Consider the following 20,453-nt stretch of genomic DNA (forward strand, 5'->3'; position numbering starts at 1 on the left):
CTGAATCTAAAGGAAGCGGAACCTTTGTCTCTGAATCATGTGTTTGGTTCCGGAAGTTAAATACATTGCACCGGTTGGTTTGTTGTTACACTTCGCATCACGGGCTGAAAGTGAAAAACCACAATCGGAATTGTAGGTATGGGCAATTATTGCACTTATATTCATACAAACCGGTAATATTTGTGTTTTAAAAAGACGTTGACTAGCATTTTGTAACTTTAAAAGCGCTAAAACTGACGCAGTAGCAGCTAGCTAATGCTAACACGCTACATGAAAGACAGTCATTCATCTCCTAATGTTCAAATATTCTTTATACTGTTCTGTAATCCAACACAGTGGAAGTGCTGCTGGGTCTTCTTCTTGGTGATTATCCACAGGTGCTCTTTGGAAACTTGTGGTGTGACTGGTTATTTAGAGACAAAAAAAAAAAAAAATCCGCATAAGCATGCTACATTTCAAACAATATATCCAAGGCACACTGTAGGATCTGTGTAAAAATAAAAAGCCTTTATTAATTCATGGCATTCTTTAAAATACAGCCAACGCGTTGTGACCTCTGGTCTTCATCAGGGCTTTTTTCACTAGTGAACTGCACACTTTTATACAATCACTTTAATGACCTGAAGGAGGGAGGTGTGAGGGAAGAACAAAACAAACAAACAAACGAAAAAAACATGCAGATAGATAAATAGATATATATATATACATGCATGTATGTGTATATAGATATATATGTGTGTGTATGTATGTGTATGCATGCATGTATGTATATGTGTGTGTGTGTCTATATATATATATATATATATATGCATGTTTTTTGTTTTCTACTCTTGTTTTTTGTTTATTTTATTATATATATATATTTTTTTTATTATTTTTTTCTTTTTAATTTTTTATTCTTTGTTTTTTATTATTAGTTTTTTTTGTGTGTGTATGTATGTCTGTATGCATGTTTTTTTTCTTTTTCTATATAGATATATATGTGTGTATGTATGTGTATGCATGTATGTGTATATGTATGTATGTATGTATGTATATATATATATATATATATATATATGCATGTTTTTTGTTTTCTACTTTTTTGTTTGGTTTTTTGTTTATTTATTTTTATTTTATATATTTTTTTTATTTTCTTTTTTCTTTTTCTTTTTTTATTCTTTATTTTTTTTATTATTAATTTTGTGTGTGTGTGCATATATATGTGTATATGTGTTTGTATGTATATGTATGTCTGTATGCATGTTTGTTTTTTTTCTCCCCTCACACCTCCCTCCTTCAGGTCATTAAAGTATGAAGGTGTGCAACTCACTAGTGAAAAAAGCCCTGATGAAGACCAGAGGTAATGACGCGTTGGCTGTATTTTAAAGAATGCCATGAATTAATAAAGGCATTTTATTTTTACATAAATCCTACAGTGTGCCTTGGATATATTTTTTGAAATCTAGCATGCTTATGCAGATTTTTTAAATTCTTTATACTGTTGTTAAACTGTAGGTTTATTAATCCACTTTGGACTATAAACTAATATTCCTGCCAAGGATTATGCAGAACATTTAATTCTTTATCATTCCTGTTTTTAATCTTATTATTCGTCTCACATGTGCTTTATTACTGCTTCTGATATCCACCTTAATGTGAATTTTTGTTGTTTTTTTTCCATCTGAAACATGGCTTACAATAAGAACTGATGCTTTTCACCAGACATTTTTACATTTAATAGTTAAGCCGAGTATACTGGAACAAAGACACCGCTGGTTTTACTGTTACTTATTATTGTTAATTGTAGAAACTCCCTTCAACATTTTCAGGTAATTTAGAACATTTATAAACAGACAAAGACGGCTGGTGCAAATAACAAATTATTAAGTGTTTTACAGACTTCAAATAATGCCAAGAAAAGAAGTTCAGATTCATTTTTGGACAACACATCCATGAAAATATGCATATACAATGTAATAAAATGAAATAAAATGTTTTAACTAGGGATGTAATGGTATGAAAATTTCATATCAGGGTTATTGTGACCAAAATTATCACGGTTATCAATATTATTGCTGTATTATTGAAATTGTTCTCAAAATGTTCAAAAAGTACTAATACACACACTGAGATAATTTAACCAAATTGTATTTTGAAAAAAAACAACAACTAAAAAGCCAAATAAAATAATTGGCACAATATACCTTCTGTTGGCAGAAACATTCATGTATTAACCTTTAGGGGTCTATAAGGTATAATTTCATATAATTTTTCAGCATTAATCCCAGATCAGTGTACAAACGAGCTACAGGTAGAAATAAAAAGCTTAATAAAGATATGATTAGATATGGGATTAATCACTTTTTAGAAGAATTTGGTGTAAGTGGTGTTTAAATTTGAACAAAAACCTTGATATTGAATTTAATCTTATAATTATGTTTGTGAATATGAGACTGAGTCGTATTTGACATGAGCTCCTCCACACACACACATCTGGTATGAGTAGAATTAGGGTGGATTTTCTTCATATGGTGTCTGTTCATTCATTGTTTCCTACTTTTTTTGACACCAGTTGAATTTGTGCAAGTGTTCACAATGGATGAAGAACCAGAGAGAGCGAAGCGCTGGGAAGGAGGCTACGAGAGGACATGGTGAGACTTTTAATATCATTACCTTCATAGCATAGTTCCTGATAAAAGTCCTACACTAAATGGACAAAAGTATGTGGACACGGTGAATTCAGGTGTTTGTTTTCTAACAGGGGTCTGGGATATGAAACAATAATGACTAATGTTATAATATAGTTTTATATTGTGGGATAAATATCATTGCATTGGTTAGATTGGTATAAATTGTTGTCTTTGTTTCTAAAATGACTCAGAGGTGGTTTTGACTTAATTTCTCTCTACAATGATTTTTTTTATTTTTTTTAAATTTCTGACTGTGATTTTAAATGCTCTTCCTCTAAATTTCTAAAATATTGTTCCTGCTCTAACTGTAAATAATAATTTTCTTCCACATCTAACCATCTACTTTCTTCACATCTCACTGAAGAAGAAAAATCTACCATTAAACTTTAAGGAAATACTGATGTTTCTAAACTATATGGACAAAGTAAGAGAGTAATTCAAATTTCAGAGATTTTCATATGTGTGAGGGGATTAAAGTGAGGACAAATGTGAAGTCTAGATGGACTGGGATTGTGGGTGTGAAATTATGGAATGGAATTTATGATGCATTTAAATTATCTACTCCTTTGGCGAAGTTAAAAAAAAAAAAAAACCTTAAGTTTAAAATTATTCAGAAATGTTGAATTGAAATGGTAGATATGTTTTTGTTGTTGATTTTTTACATTTTTTTATTATTATGTGTGAATGCTCGATGCTGTACACATTTAAGTTGATGTAAGCAGTGTATTAGTTGGAAAGGATAGGGAAAAAAATAAGCTTTTGCTTCTAGCCTATTCCTTTTTTGGTTTTTATGTTTATTACGATTAATGTACTGAGTGCAATGATTGATGTAAAACCAAAAATGAAGTCATTCATTCATCCATTCATTCATTCAAAAGTACTGGGACACATTGTGTGTATAGTTGTAAGATGTCCTATTCATGATGATTTCACATATAAACATCAATATTAATAACCAATATGATATTTATCCCAATATAAAACTATATTATCATATTAGTTATTATTGTTTTGTATCCCAGACCCGTTAGAAACGAAACACCTGAATTCAACGTGTCCACATACTTTTGTCCATATATGTATGACAAAGGCCATTATACTATGAGGCTAACGGTATATGTTATCTGCTGTTTTCTACTACTTTATAAATATGTTATTGTTCAGTGCAACCTTGTGGAATATGTTTTTATCGACCTACAGGGAAGTTCTGAAGGAGGATGAGTCTGGTTCGCTCAAAGCCACGGTGGAGGAGATCCTGTTCCAGTCCAAAAGGAAAAGGTCAGATCTGATGTTTGAAAATGTGGTCGTGGTTAGCGCCCTGAAGACGTCTGGTGTTAGTTTACCCTCGACCAGGGACGTCGAACTCATTTTAGTTCAGGGGCCACGAGTAAAATAACAGCGTAATAACCTAGAAATAATGAGAACTCTGTTTTTTAAATGCAAAAACAGGTGAAAAATCAGAAATTTCCTCAGTAAAATAAGTGCAGTTTTAGCAGTATTATAGTCCTTATCATTTATACATGTACATTACAGATCACAGTGCATGTGCAAATACACAAAACATTTAGTAACAGGCAGAATATTGTTAACATTTTGGAGTTTGGAGCTAAAACCAGTTTGACAGTCTGAACTGTTCATATCTTCAGTGTAATTTTTGCACTTTGCACATCCATCATATGATCCAGACTGGATCCTTTGGCGGTCCAGTTGTGGCCCATGGGCCGTATGTTTGACACCCCCACCTAGACATTGTGGGGACCATAAACCTAAGTGCTGTTTTGTTTACATTATAGGGTCATTGAGAGCCATGGACAGGTCAGGCTTGGAATGGTGAGTGACCCCAGCCTGTTGTTTTCAAATCCTCTGTCACATTAACCCCCTCATAGCATGGTTTTAAAATGCATCATGGGTAACTGGATAAAAGAAAACAGACACTGAAAATACAACATTATTATATATATTTATACATACATACAATATATATAGACACATACATACATACATACAGACAGTATATATCCACACATACTGTACATACATACATATATGCATACATACATGCATACATACAGAGAGTATATATACACACACGCATATATATATATATATATATATATATATATATATATATATATACATATATATATATATATACACACACACAGACATACAGTACATATACACTCATACGTACATGCATACATACAGTATATATATATATATATATATATATATATACATACATACAGTATATATACACACACACAGACATACAGTACATATACACTCATACGTACATGCATACATACAGTATATATATATATATACATACATACAGTATATATACACATACATACGCACATACATACATACAGTATATATACACACTTACTTACATACATACTGTATATATTCATGCATACACACATACATACGTATGTACATACCTACATAAACCTATTTATATATGTCCAAAATCATACACAGGGTGGGGAAGCAAAATTTACAATATTTTGAGGCAGAGATTGACAGACAGTGTATGACCAATTAGTTTATTGAAAGTCATGAGAATTTATTTGCCACAAGAAAATGTCCATAATAGAAAATGTTTTTATTCTATGTGTCCTCCTTCTTTCTCAATAACTGCCTTCACACGCTTCCTGAAACTTGCACAAGTGTTCCTCAAATATTGGGGTGACAACTTCTCCCATTCTTCTTTAATAGTATCTTCCAGACTTTCTGGTAATAGTTTTGCTCATAGTCATTCTCTTCTTTCCATTATAAACAGTCTTTATGGACACTCCAACTATTTTTGAAATCTCCTTTGGTGTGACGAGTGCATTCAGCAAATCACACACTCTTTGACGTTTGCTTTCCTGATTACTCATATGGGCAAAAGTTTCTGAAAAGGTATGGATAATAGTGTTAGGTATGATTATGACATCAATATATGTTTGGTTTCAAAACGATTGACATAGTGCCTGCTGAGAAAAAACAACTAAATGTTCAGTGTATATTTTGCTTCCCCACCCTGTACATATGGTTTTGTACATATATAAATAGATATATGTATCTACACTTATATATACATATTCATCTGTTCATCTCATTAATTTCTATATTAATGGGCCTGAAAAGTGGTGGGAAGAAGCTAAACTTATTTACTCCCATTCCAGAGTCCATTCTTCAATCATGAGTTCATTCAGCTGTTTCAGTAAATAATTACTTTATTGAATGTGATCTATAATGTGTAATGTACTTCTCTGTACTTTATGATCAGTTATGTGAAACTCTGTTCTGTTCATAGATGCGTCATCTGTATGTGGTGATCGACTGTTCTAGGAGCATGGAGGACCAGGACCTGAAGCCGAACCGCCTCACGTCTACGTTAAAGGTGGGTTCAGTATCAGGTCTGTTCAGCGTCAGTGGTCAAAGTGATGAACTAACCTCACATCCTGTCTGTTTCCCTCTGCAGCTGATGGAGGCTTTTGTCGAAGAGTATTTTGACCAGAACCCCATCAGTCAGGTAGGATTACACACAGTGAGATGTTTACAGGCTTCTTGTGCTTGTGCTGTGTTTGTGTTATCGACCACACAGTTCAAGGCGTTAAATGTCAGCTGTGTAATTGTAATTCTGTGGTTATAGATAGATGAACTGCTTTGTTGATCCTCATTTATACTCAAAACTGCAGGTTTGTCATATTTCTATAGTTTAGTTCAAGGTGAAAAACAGCGATAAAAGTAACCTTCAATGCTGAATCAGTTGCGTTGCTGAGGTTGTGCGTTTATCCATTGTCTAAATATTGTGACGCTTCACTAACACTGACTGACACATCTGCATTTGCGTCTTCAGGTGGGCATCATCATGACGAAGAATAAAAGAGCAGAGAAGCTGACGGACCTGGCAGGTGAGACCAGAGCTCACACCTTAGTTCATAACAAACAGGAGGAAGGAGGATGTTACTGTTACCATGACGATGGAATCATTTTATTTTCAGACACAATCCTCTTTTTATTCCTATTTCTACACATCAATGTCAATATCATCAATGACACTTTATCTATCAACAATAAATCACATTGTCACAATATTTCATGAGACGAGGAAAAAATATTTTAATTGTTTAGTTTTTTTTGGTTTTTTTTCATCAAATGTACTTTTTATTGTTATGTGTTGAAGTGTATTTTGTTTTGTTTTTTTTGGTCTGTGGTGTGAATCATTTGTCATCGTTTTATTTATGGATCAGAACTACTTTATTACTATTATAATTTTTTTTATTTAACCAGATAAAATTCCGTTGGGCTCAAGGTTATAAGAGTTTTGGATATTTCATGATAGTTTAGTTTTATTTAGTTTTGACTTTTTTTTCTCTAATTCAATTAGTTTTAATTAGTTTTTGGAACAGGTTTGTTAGTTTTTATTAGTTTTCATTTTTTTCCCTAAATTGGTAGTTTTAGCTTAGTTTTAGTTTTGTCGTATCTTTTATCTTCTTCGCCGTCATATTCAAATAAATCCCAGACAGGACTCTGCTGCTTTCTCCCCACTTTAGTGTCCATGTTTCCAGGTAGAGTGGGGACCAGAAGACGACTGGAAACCACAAGTGACGGACTGTGAAGTGTCGTATGGAGCTAAAATTGCTCGAGCGAAATCAATCGATTTCATATCAATCCGACATTGACAAAGACGAAAACTAAGGGAATTTTAGCTGTAATTCTTATACGTTTTAGTTAGTTTTGTAAGGACACTATACAGTTTCAGTTAGTTACCGTTTTTTTCTTTTAATTATAGTGTTTATTGATTTCAGTTAATGAAAATATTTTTTCAATTGTAATTTTCGTCATTTCATTAGTTTTCATTTACGATAATAACCTTGATTGGGAACAGAGATCTCTTTTACAAAGGCGACCTGGCCAAGAGGTCAAGCAGCACACACCACAGTGCTAATGCTAATGCTAATGCTAATAAATCCCTTCTTAAAACCCGTCTTTTCTCCTCAGCTTTTGAAACCACATGAGATGTTTCAGTGTATTATTTTCATTCAGTTGTTTTATTTGGTATTGCTATATTGTTCTTATTTGTTGTTGTTTTTAAATTGTACAGCTTTTTATGTTTTTAATCTATTGTATTTTATTCTTTTATTTAGGCTTTATCTATTCTTCTGTATTTTTAGTTATTTATTTATTTTAATTTTGGAATTTTGATTTTATTTTTTTACAGTTCTATGTCTTTTAATCTAATCTTGTATTTTTTTTTTTCTCTGGTTTTTGGTTTTTATTTATTTTTCTGTGCAGCACTTTGGTCAACTGTGGTTGTTTTAAAGTGCTTTACAAATAATGTTGGATTGGATTGGATTGGATAATGAGAAACGGGTTAAAAGATCAGTGAAAAGAATGAATAAATAAATAAATAAAAAAACAGGCAATAATTTAGTAATAAACAAAATAAGCACACTACAAAACAGAACTACAAAAGAACTACAGAACCTTTCCATAGTTCTTAGGTGAACCACTCCTCTGCTATTGATGGGAAAACTCAAAGAATATCCAATGAAAATGGGACATTTTCTATGATCTACAATAAAACGTTTTCTTTCACCACCAGGGAATCCAAAGAAGCACATCACAGCTCTGCAGAAGGCGGTGGACAGTGTGTGTGTCGGAGAACCGTCCCTCTACAACTCCCTCAGCCTGGCTGTTCAGACGCTCAAGTAGGTTCTGTAGCAGCTCATAAAAATCCAATAACTGGAAGTAATCAGATAATTGTAATATTCAGATCTGACGCGTTTACATCTACTTCAGAAATGTAATAATTAAAAAAACCCTGGTTTAGATGTTTCAGTCCGTTATCGGCTTTCTTTCGGAGTACTTGGATACACAACTTCCATTGTTTTTACACATTTGCAGACGTAAAAGAACTAAATAAATCAGATTAACCTGTATACATGTAGGAAGACATCAGAGTATTGGGGACAAATCCAGGTGTGTTAATCTGATTTATTATAATCAGATTACTGCTGTTATCTGATAAAACAGGTCAGATTATCCTGTTTATATGATCACTTGAATAATCTCATAACTCCAGAAATTGGATAATGATTAAAGTATTAGTGTGAATGTAAACAGGCTCAATGTTATTTTTTTAAATAGTTTTTGCTACCGGCCATTAGCTGTAGTGGAGGTGCTGTGTCTGGCATCGTCTTCATTAGCAATTTCTTAAAACATCTTCTCTGACGAAATTACTGGTTGGCTTCATTTCAAATGTTATATGTATCTTCCTTGGGACAGGATGTACAATGTTTGTTCACAGTTTTGAGAAATTTGGATTTTTAAATTTTTTTTATGAATTTTTTGAAATATTAAAAATGTGCATTTATTTATAATAAATAATAATAATAGATTTTATTTATAAGCACCTTCCAGGACACCCAAGGACACTGTACAGTAGAGGATAAAACAGACAATGCATAAAATACAAAGAAGTAAAATAGATTAAAAAGTAATTACAATACATGGAAATGAAAATGTAAAATGGAGGGTTAATGGTTCATATTTTGATGGTTTACAACATGTAAATGGTTACGGATATCATAATAGTTCCTATTGTTCACTGATAGAAGTCATATATGGACTTTGATTTGGGTCCATGACCTTTGACCTTGAGTGACCTTGAAGGGTCAAAGTCAAGGTCACCAATGTCTACATTTCAACAGTCTTCTCTGAAACTACTGATCGGATTCATTTCTAATTTTATTTGTATCTTCCTTGGCACAGTGTCTGCAAAGTTTGTTCACAGTTTTGAGAAATTTAGATTTTTGGATTTGTGGTGAGGTTTTGAAACATTAAAAATGTGCCTTTACTTATTATAATGGTTCATATTTTAATAGTTTATAACATGTAAATGGTTACAGATATCAATATATTTCCTATTGATCACTGATAGAAGTCATATCTGGACTTTGATTGGATGAGTTGAGTTCTCCTCCAGTGAAAGTCCCGCCCACTTCTATAGTTAGATTGATGTGCATCAGAACCTGACGACCTCACACATTCAACTGGGACTGATTCACATAGAACATGACGCTGACGTACAGGCACACTGGGACTATTTTTTTTAGTTTTTATGAACTTCACTCACTAGTTGTGGGTTGTTCTTTATTGCTGTGGGTGGTTTTTATCACTGGAGAAATACTTCTAAAGTAAGGAGGATGTTGTCAAAACCAGATCTTGAAATGATCATTCATGCCTTCATCTTGTCTCGTCTTGACTCCTGCACTTCTGTGTTCACTTATGTCAGTAAGACGACTGTCAACAGACTTCAGATGGTTCAGAACTCTGCAGCTAGACTTTTGACAGATACACCCAAAACAGCCCACATCACCCACGTTTTGTCTGCTCTTCATTGGCTTCCAGTCAAATCTCATAGTGATTTAAAAATTTTAGTCCTGACTTTCCAGGCGTTGCATGGTCAGGCCCCCCATTTTATTGACGCCTTGTTGTGCCCCTACTTCTCAGGGCGCCCCCTTAGGTCTTCAGGACAGAGTCTCCTGAAGGTCCCAAAGACTCATTGTAAAACCCGGGGAGACCTTGTCCTTTCAGGCTGTAGCCCCCCCGCCCAGACTCTGGAATGACCTGCCCCTGTCGCTCTGTGTGGTCGACTCTGTGGACTCTTTTAAAAAGCAGCTCAAGACGTTTTTGTTTAGGAAAGCTTTAGGTTGATGAATTTATCCTTTTTATTTATTTTATGAAATTACAACTTATGTTGTTCTATTGCACCCATTTTTTTTTTTCAATTATCTTTATTAGATTTTATTAAATTTCTTTTACAACAAATGGCTCAGTACAACACCTGTTCTATAAGAAAATAAAAAAATATGAAGCTGCTGGAGGATAAGCAGAGTAAGAGAGAGAGGAAAAAATGTAGACTAATCCAAGATAAAGCAACTAGTGCACAGTATGGACTTATAGTGAAGATAAAACAAAGATCAGACAATCAAGCAGTGACAGGTGAGGTCAGTAGTGATCTTATTGTAAACAGGCACCAAAGATTTTCAGTCACTGATGAGGTCTGAAAGTACAGAAGTGACCGATGAGTTAGTGAAACAGAGGTATGGAGTCCAAATTTTCATAAACTGTCCCTTTGAAGAATGAAGTCAACAGGTCAAATAGTCCATAGGAAAGCATTCCAGAAGGATTTTATGCCAAGTTGTTTTAGTGGGAGGTTTGTCATTTATCCAAGACATGAAAATATGTTTCCTTGCAGCATATGCGAGGATATCATACAGTTTTTTCAAGCTGGTGTCGATAATGTCCTGACTTGGATGTCCCAAGAGTAGAGATAAAGGGTCCAGTTTTTACTGCACCCATTTTATGTACAGCACTTTGTGATTTTTGTCTGTGAAAAGGGCTTTATAAATAAAGTTCACTTACTTACTTACTTCTTTAGTTTCCATGCTTCAGTAGAATCTGTGTCTGAGTGCGACTGTGTTATTTTGTGTGTTCGTAGACACATGCCTGGACACACGAGCAGGGAGATCCTCATCATCCTCAGCAGCCTCACCACATGTGATCCGGCCAACATCTACGAGCTGATCAAGGTGAGGTTTAACCTGGTTTACAATACACAGAGAGATGGACAGAAGTAGCACAAGGGCTTTCAGTGGATGTCGGTAAATGTCAGATCATTATTTCGTTAAGTTTAAAGGCTGATTTCAGGTCCTGAGTGAAAGAAACCAGACAGTTAACTGTACATGTAATTTATTCAAGAGAGATGGAAAAAATTAAAAGTTATTTACAAAACAAAAATACTGTAAAAGGTCTAAAAAAGGAGACTACACCTGTAAAGTTGGTTTGTGATTATGTGCTGGTTTTGTTCATGATTATTATTATTTTTACGACATTAAATTAAGATGAATAAAATGAGCGTAACATGAGTTCTTATTCAACAAGATGAAAAGACTGTTTTAGCTGAAATTAAACATAAAGACAAAGGAAAAATGTATATATACACAAAATGCACCTTGTTTTTATTTTATTTGTATTTATTCTCTATATGTTGTATATATTTCTTCTTTCTGTGGTGCAGAGTTGGCCTTTTGTATATTCTAGTATTTCTGTAGGTTTGTATATTGTCAATATTTTTACCTCCGCCAGGAGGTATTGTGATCACTTTCCTTTGTGTGTTTGCGTGTTTGTTTGTTTGTTTGTTAGCAAGATAACTCAAAAAGTTATGGATGGATTTTCCTGAAATTTTCAGGAAATGTTGATACTGGCACAAGGAACAAGTGATTAAATTTTGGTGGTGATTGGGGGGGGGGCAGATCTGTCTTGGTGGAGGTCTGCTCTCTCCGAGTGCTTTTCTTGTTCAGTGTATATTTTCAGTATAATATTTGTATAATTGTTTTATAGTCTTTCTTTTTGCACTGTAATCTGCTCATTGTTCTTGTGACAGTGACAATAAAATTCTATTCTATTCTCTATGCACCATCAGAACCTCTGATTAATTTGTCACAATATCACAATATGCAGTAGAATAGAATAGAATTATCTATCATTGTAAACTGTTCAATGGAATTCAAATTATTAATAAATAAATAATAAAACAGCTAAAAACAAACACACCTGTAACCACACATTCTAATTATTGCACCTCAGATTGTGTTCTGCTGTTATTGAATGTTGTTCAGACGTATCTTAAACCAACATATGACGTAGAATTACACACGTCAGTCGTCCTCATGACGCTTGGGGAGGTAGATTTCCCAGGGCAGCAGCAGCAGAGTCTGTTCTCACCTGTTCTTCATCCTTTTGGTCCTTTGCGTCGTCAGACTCTGAAGTCCCTGAAGGTTCGGGTGTCTGTGATCGGCCTATCGGCGGAGGTCCGGGTGTGCACGGTGTTGACCCGGGAGACGGGAGGTTCCTACCACGTCATCCTGGACGAGAGTCACTTCAAAGAGCTGCTGATGCTGCACGTCAAACCGCCACCGTCCAGCTCAGCGTCCGAGTGTTCCCTGATACGCATGGGTCAGTGCACGGACGGGTTTATGTCCAACATCAACCTCACACTGAAACCAATGTTCAGTACAACACTATGTTAAGATAAGACTTTAACATAAGATAAATAAATGAGAAGTATAAAAACAGAACTGGGTAAGTAAACAGTAAGGTGCAATAATTATGTGCAAATTAAACTAATTTCTCAATGGGATGAAGCTGCATAAATGACATTAAAGTGAAAATAGGACTTTATTGATCCCACTGTAAAACGTTCTAGTTTCTCTGTATTTAAAGTAGACTGTTCCAGTAAATGCTTGTTTCCTCAAACTGAACTCATCCATCACTGTAAAAAATGTGATCAATGGTCACTTAAAATTGTTCTTGAAATTATGACAGCTGGCATCTAATTCTAACTGTGTTTAAAGTTATATAATGCAATTGGTGATTTAAAAACTTTAGTTTACTTTAGTGTAGTGTAGTTTAGTTTAATTTACTTTAGTTTAATGTAGTTTAGTTTAGTTTACTTTATTGTAGTTTACAGGGCTCATGTACAAAAACCAATAATTTCAGGGAGAAAAAAATGCATTGAACTAGAATTAGCGTCAAGGAAATTCTATAAATAAACCAAATTCACCCAAAATAATTTCAATTTCATATTTTCTCTGTTTACTACATCTCTATGATTTATCACCTCTAGATTTATTAAAATAATCTGAGTTCATTTTTCACAAAATAAACAAAATAAAACATTAGAACAACGAAAAAAACTAGTTTATTCATTAGAATTATTAATTCATTGAAATTAAACTGTCAAGTGTAAATGAATGAGAATATTATGTGAAATGTGCAAAAATTAGATACAAATTCAAACTCATTGAATTAATATTGGTAAAATGTTATCATTTATTAATTTTCCACATTACTGTACTTCTTCTTTTAGAGGTTAAATTAGATTAGAAATGATAGTATGTAGGGCAATTTTTGAAGGTTACAATTGTTAAGATCTAATAATTAATAAGTAAATAATTTATTTTCTACTCTATATTAAATTACCATTAATTTGGTTGGTTATGTTTTCTGGTTTTACCTCTGCCAGGAGGTATTGTGATCGCTTTGCTTTGTGTGTTTGCGTGCGTGTGTGTTTGTTTGTTTGTTTGTTTGCAAGATAACTCAAAAAGTCATAGACAGATTTTCATGAAATTTTCAGGAAATGTTGATACTGGCACAAGGAAGAAATCATTAAATTTTGGTGGTGATCGGGGGTGGCCACGGGGGCCCACTGATCTGCCTTGGTGGAGGTCTGCGCTCTCCACTTTTCTTGTTTTTGTTTTAGTTCTACTTCTTTATGTTTTTGTTTGGTTGTTTGCATTTTTGTTTTTTCTTTTTCCTATATTAAATGCTGGGTAGCTTAATTTGTTCTGTAGGACAGACCTTAATATAATAATTATGCTTCTGCCTGTGCCTTTTCAGTCACTAACCTGTTGGTAATGTTTGTAGTAGTTTGTTGTATTATGTGATGACTGAATAAAGAATTTCATCATCATAATAGTAATAGTAGTCGTAGCAACAATATATAAGTAATAAGTAATATAAGTAAGTACATAATAATAATAATAATGTGTAAGTAATAGTAATTTATCCCTGAAGCTGATAATATTCAGTAAATAAATGATTTGAATATGTATAATCAGTGCAGCAGTGTTTAGTAAATGTGTTATTTCAGTGCGTTATTAACCTCATACACTGATGATGATTACTGTGATAATTGTTGTGGATGTTTTTAATTGTCCTACTGTGACTCCTCAGGTTTTCCTCAACACACCATCGCCTCTCTGTCCGACCAGGACGCCAAGCCTTCCTTCAGCATGTCGTAAGTAAACAATGAAACCTTTTACCCACGAGCCCCTTCTGTTTCCTGGTTCCTCTGTGTGACGTTCTGCTGTTGGTTCTGCAGTCATCTGGACGGCGGCGGCGGCAGTGGTCCCGGTCTGTCTCTGGGAGGATACTTCTGTCCACAGTGTCACGCCAAGTACACGGAGCTGCCTGTGGAATGTAAAGTCTGTGGTAGGTCCCATGGATGGATGGATAGATAGATAGACAGACTGACAGACAGACAGATGGATAGATGGAGGATGAATGGATGGATGGATAGATGGATAGGTTGATGGGTCGATGGATGGATGGATTGATGGAGGGAGGGAGTGCATGTAAACAGGCTCAGTGCTGAAAAGATGAAAACAACTTAGATTAATACTTTAGTCTGAACCGTGGATCAACAAACGGCAACTTAGCAAAGATAAGAACATCCCACAATAACTTAATACCTTCATAAGCCTCAGAATCAAACTCATCCGTGTTGAAGAAACACTGACATTTCACCATCCAACTCCATTCTTTACATTTACAGCTGAGCCCAGCGGAGAAAACAACAGAATCTATTTTCATCACTTTCTGTCTTTGACTTTAAAAGCTGTTTCTTCATGGTTCTCATGTCATCTGGTCACTTTCTGATGCTTTGGTCAAAGTATATTTTTCAGTATGGCAGGTTCAGTCCTCCATACCCTTTAAGCTACAGAATGCTTTTAGTAAAACATTTCAGGAAATAAACTACATTATAAATGACCTTTCTGGTGCATTTGCTATGATTTTATCGTTTTGCTGAACAACACAAATACCACAACTCAATGTGTGTTTTTTTGTTTTTGTTTTGGTTTGGTTTTTTTGTCTCCAAGGTTTGACTCTGGTGTCAGCTCCTCATCTGGCCAGATCCTTCCACCACCTGTTCCCACTCGACGCCTTTACAGAGATTCCTGAAGAGGAGCATCATGGAGACAGGTCTCACATGCACTTAGAATGTGTAGATCAGTGGTTCTCAACTGGTGGGTCACGACCCAAATGTGGGTCTCAAACCCACTTTCAGTGGGTTGTGGGCCTTAGTCTGGACAAAAAATCATGTAAACAAGTGGTTCCATGCATAACAAACCCCGCCCCTCGCACGTATTGTAGCTTATTTTGGCATCGATCCAGCTGATGTCAGCATAGATTCCAGAAATTATTCATAGAAAACTGTCAGTTTTGCTGATCAACATAATTATTGTACAAGACAAACCAGTGAAACATGGTGTGCTCTGCCTTTAAGCAGAACAAATCAGTTACAGCAAACTGTTTTTTATTGGGCCATGGTTGCATGGAATGGATTGCCAGGGTTTCTGTTGTTGGAAAATAATAGAAAATGTTTTAATGTTTTCAAAAGAAATTAAAACTTCTTGTTTACACAACATGCATGAAATGTAAAGAGTATTGATAATATTGAAAGACGTCTTATGATTTGTATCAGACAGCTTTGTTTGGTGAAGGAGTCTAAATGTATAGTACTTACCTTGTTTATTTATTTATTTTTATTGCATTGGGCTGTTGTATATGCCCCGTTTGTGTGTGTGTGTGTGTGTGTGTGGGACAAATTTCCGCCACTGTAAGTAAATGGGGGGGAAAAAGATTTTAAAAATTCATAAAAAATTTGAACTTTGACCTACTTTTCCCAAAATGTAATCACATCTTTTCTGGGTCACTGGCAATCTACAAACCCAATTTGGTATGAATTCAACCAATAGTTTTGCTGTTAAAGTGTTAGCAAACAACCCAAGCCAAAAACAATACCCCTTGCCTTCTCTTCAGGGGGGGTGTAAAAAAAAGAAAAACAAAACAAAAAAAACAAAACAATCCTGTGCTTTATTTTTTATGTAGCCGAGCCCTGTTCACTCCCCATTCACACTCCCCAGCAGAAGAGGGCGGTAATGCACTGTAATGACAATTAACATCAGACATTTCCCAGAATAAAAGAAGACCCAAAAGTTTCAGTTCATATCATGTTTAAACTCAGGTCTGACAACGACTCCATCAGATCTGGTTTGACCTCCATTGGACAAAAACCTCAGTGGGTTGAATTCTTTAATAAGCGACTGAATGAACGTTTAATTTTTAACTGAGTTCACATTTTAATTTTGGTTCAAACGGACCTAATTTAGTGTTAAAGGGAATATTTCCATATTTATCGTCGCCACCTGCTGATCAGTTTGGTTTGTCATTAAACTTGTCTTCTGTGTTTTCATACTGTGATACTCTGTTTTATCTCAGGTTCAAAACACAACATCTTTTTATTAAATACATTTTAGAAGTTTAACTTTTATTAATGTGGCTTATCATTGAGGGCTGAAAGTGGGTCCTGAAGCCAGACCAGTTCAGAACCACTGGTTTAATTAAATTTCATTTACTTTATTCATTAACTTATCCAAAACAACAACATGCCTAAACCTATCCTTAATCCTCTGAGACCCAGGAAAGTAAAAGTTTTGACTTTTAAATCCAATAATTAGAAACAGTTTTTTCAGATACATGTTTTATATTTTTTTTATAGAATGTTCTTTGCAGTGGACAGTGTTTTTTTTTTTTAAGTAAAGCTCTAAAACTCTGGTCCTTTACAGACAATTAAAATGCATTTGGTTTCAGGAGGTTAGTCTAATCCTGACCTTTAAACAGCTTGTGACTCTTTGGGTGACTTGTGTTTTGTCACAGTAACAGAGTAAAACCTCCTATCGTTGGTGGATCTACACATACACTCATGGATAGTGTAACGTTATTCATTTAAATGTGTGATCTGTTTCAGGTTCTGTCAGGCCTGTCAAGGAGAGCTGAAAGACAAAAGTGTGAGTACAGCAGTGAAATGTGTTTCCTGTCATGTTCAAGTCAACACTTCCTTTTTGTCTGAGGACATAAAACAATTTTGGTCAATAAATAATAATTGGTGCATAATTAAGGAATGTGATGGAATCATAAAGCAGACAGTGGGCCCTTTGAAGACGACTGTGTCTCCAGTGACACATTTGGCATTTTTACGGCACTCAGATTACCTCCTGAACCGTTCTTTCTATTGATAAAATTAATCTTTTAGCTTAGATCGGGTTCTTTCTATCAGTTTAGAACACATTAGGGTAGAGGTCTGCACTGGCTGATGGGAAGGGGTGGAAGCAGAGTGCAGTCGGTGAGAGAGAGATTGAAGTTTTTTTTTTATTATTTTTAGCAGCGTTTTGCTGAGGTTTAGCAGTGAATTCTTGTGAATAATTGTATATAATACTGATAGTGCTGTTTTGGAGTGTTCTACTGGTGTGTTTTGCTGTGTTTTTGTCAGTTTTGCAGTTATTTCACCATTTTTGTCATAGTTTTTATCTGTGTTTTTATGGTTTGTATAGTTCATTGAAGGTTGTAGTTTAGCAGGAAATATATAAATGTATATGTATATGTGTAAATCTATATGCAGATCTATCAAGGGCATACACTGTGTGTATTTGAATCAGATGATGGATGTTTTTGTCAGTGAAATAAGCGGCTCTGTTTACAACTAGACACAAAGTGAACACAGACTATCAACAGGATCCAAACGACACCAAAGAACCAAAAAGAAGAACATGAACACACAATGATCTAGACAAATCAAATGTATGAACACATGGAAAATAGTGGAAAGTTTATTTCTATAATCTCCTAAAGTTTCATCATGCACATTTACAGTCGTTTTTCATAATAAATATGATTTAAAAAATGCTACTGTACTTTCCGGACTATTGGCCACACCTGACTAGCTCTATTTCCTTCTTCGACAGATGGATCGATTGTTAGCCCAGAAAACATAAATTAGCCGCATCATTTTTGAGCCACGGGTGAAAAAAGGTAGCAGCTTATAGACCGGAAATTACAATATACTATATATATATATCTATATATCTATATATATATATATATATATATATATATATTTTTTTTTTTTTTTTTTTTGCTATAATACACTGTTTTAAGCATTTATTAAATATAATAATGATAATTAATTAATGTACACATATTGAAAGTTAAGTTCTTCCTGAAAAGAGGTGAAAATGAACTGGCAAAAACAACATTTTCTGACACTTCTATTGCAAAAAATTCATAAATAAATCTAGGTGGCCTGTTGTAATGTTAGTCCTTATTGGGATAAACATGTCTCTCCTTCTGTCTGTGTGTCTGTCCAGGTGTTCATGTGTCCGTCATGTCACAGCGTGTTCTGTGTGGAGTGTGATCTCTTCATACATGACTCTCTGCACTGCTGCCCCTGCTGTATTCACAACCAGAGCGGCCCCTGAAGCTGGACGAGAACCTGCAGAGACTGATGAGACTCCACAGACACGAACTGGGCCAAATCCAGCAAAGACCGGTTTTAACACGGTCACGTCGGCGGCGTCCATGTCTGCTGCGACAGTTATGGCGCCTTTGGTCTGGTTTTGACCGGTTCGGAACGTCGGCTATCAGCAGAATCGTCATGGTTGTTGTGTGTGTTTACAGTAGGTGTATTCCTGCTGAAACTGCTGTAAACTGTGAGAACTGAATATGAGCCGCTGCAGTTACGTCAGAACAGATGGTGTACAGTTTGTAGTCCAGTTTGGATGTGACATTTCATAAATAAAACAGAATTGATTTGTACAGGTTAAAATGCAGTTTTGCCTCTTAAAATTCCAATTCTGTGTCTTGCTTTTGTGAATTTAACACATATGGTAAATGCAGATTTGACACGTTTCATGTCCAGTAGATATAGATATAATAGATCAGGGGTCTCAAACATGTGGCCTGGGGGCCAAATGCGTCCCCCCAAAAGGTTCCAATCTGGCCCATGGGATGAATTTACAAAGTGCAAAAATTCCACACTCAAGGCTGTAGAACTCATTTTAGTTCAGGTTCCACATACAGACCGATATGATCTACAGTCAAATAATAACAGAATAGCCTACAAAAAAATAGACTCCATGGTTTGATGTGAAAAAAATATTACACTGCCTATAAATAATGACAACTTCAATTTTTTGTCTTTTAGTGCAAAAAATAACATTAAATTATGAAAATATTTACATTTACAAACCAACCTGTAACAATAAAATGTGAATGACCTGAACAAATATGAAAAACCTGAACTGTCCAAAGAAAATTAAGCAAAATTTTAACCATTTTCTGCTTGCTAGTAAGTGTTTAGTGTCTTTGTAGATCTGATCCATAATGCACATGTAGAAATGATAAGTTGAGGCATAGTATTGTTAAAACTGCACTTATTTTTCTTAAGAAATTTCAGTTTTTTCGGGTTATTCACATCTCTTTTGTTTGAATAGTTTATAAAAGTAAGTATTTTCATAATTTAATGGGGGTTTTTTGCACTAAAACAAAGACAAAAATTTGGAGTTGTCATTATTTATAAGTTATTATGTTATTATTTTACTGGTCCGGCCCACTGGAGATCAAATTGGGCTGAATGTGGAACCTGTAATAGATAAATGAACAGAAAAACAATCAAGTGAATATTTCTAGATTTTAATTTTTAATATAATATTTTTTAAATCTAGTGATAGATTAGTTATTTAATTGACATCATTATAGACAGGGATTTAAACATAACAGCTAACATGCGGCCAATTAGCTTAAGTATTGATCACGTGATTCACTGTGAGCCAATCGGATCAGTCCTCTGCTGTTGCCGAACGTTCAACAATTGTTTACGACAGTAATAACAAAGTGGGTGTCTTAGCTATTATGAGTATATTAGTTACGTCTTTGGTGAGTTTTGTTATTTTACCTTTGGTTTTAACAATATAAAGAAGAAAAAAGAGATTCAAAGTAGTTTGTTTGGTCCGTGGTTCGTCTACGTGACGTAAACGGACCTCGTCTGTCGCAACACATCAAACTGGTCTCTTTTTTAGGCCCGAGCCGAGTAAAGCC

The 20,453-nt window shown here is 34.6% G+C and overlaps 1 protein-coding gene across 4 annotated transcripts; it reads left to right on the forward strand.

Moving 5' to 3' along the window:
* The first annotated feature begins 41 nt into the window (after positions 1-41).
* Positions 42-19,176, forward strand: gtf2h2 (general transcription factor IIH, polypeptide 2). 4 transcript variants are annotated; one of them, XM_030144527.1, is made up of 15 exons: positions 42-136; positions 2,555-2,633; positions 3,873-3,950; positions 4,466-4,502; positions 5,980-6,066; positions 6,148-6,198; positions 6,526-6,580; positions 8,275-8,380; positions 11,176-11,266; positions 12,497-12,692; positions 14,472-14,535; positions 14,620-14,729; positions 15,398-15,500; positions 17,329-17,368; positions 18,725-19,176. In XM_030144527.1, exons 2-15 carry the CDS (start codon positions 2,578-2,580, stop codon positions 18,833-18,835), a joined length of 1,185 nt encoding a protein of 394 aa, XP_030000387.1. In that variant the 5' UTR covers positions 42-136; positions 2,555-2,577; the 3' UTR covers positions 18,836-19,176. The 4 variants fall into 4 exon arrangements, with proteins under 4 accessions (XP_030000387.1, XP_030000390.1, XP_030000388.1 ...); XM_030144530.1 differs by lacking the exon at positions 18,725-19,176 and adding an exon at positions 17,522-17,650 and having other exon boundaries at positions 17,329-17,424; XM_030144528.1 differs by having other exon boundaries at positions 69-132.
* The last annotated feature ends 1,277 nt before the right edge of the window (positions 19,177-20,453 follow it).

Source organism: Sphaeramia orbicularis, chromosome 9 (genome assembly GCF_902148855.1).
Source record: "Sphaeramia orbicularis chromosome 9, fSphaOr1.1, whole genome shotgun sequence".
Classification (NCBI taxonomy): Eukaryota; Metazoa; Chordata; class Actinopteri; order Kurtiformes; family Apogonidae; genus Sphaeramia; species Sphaeramia orbicularis.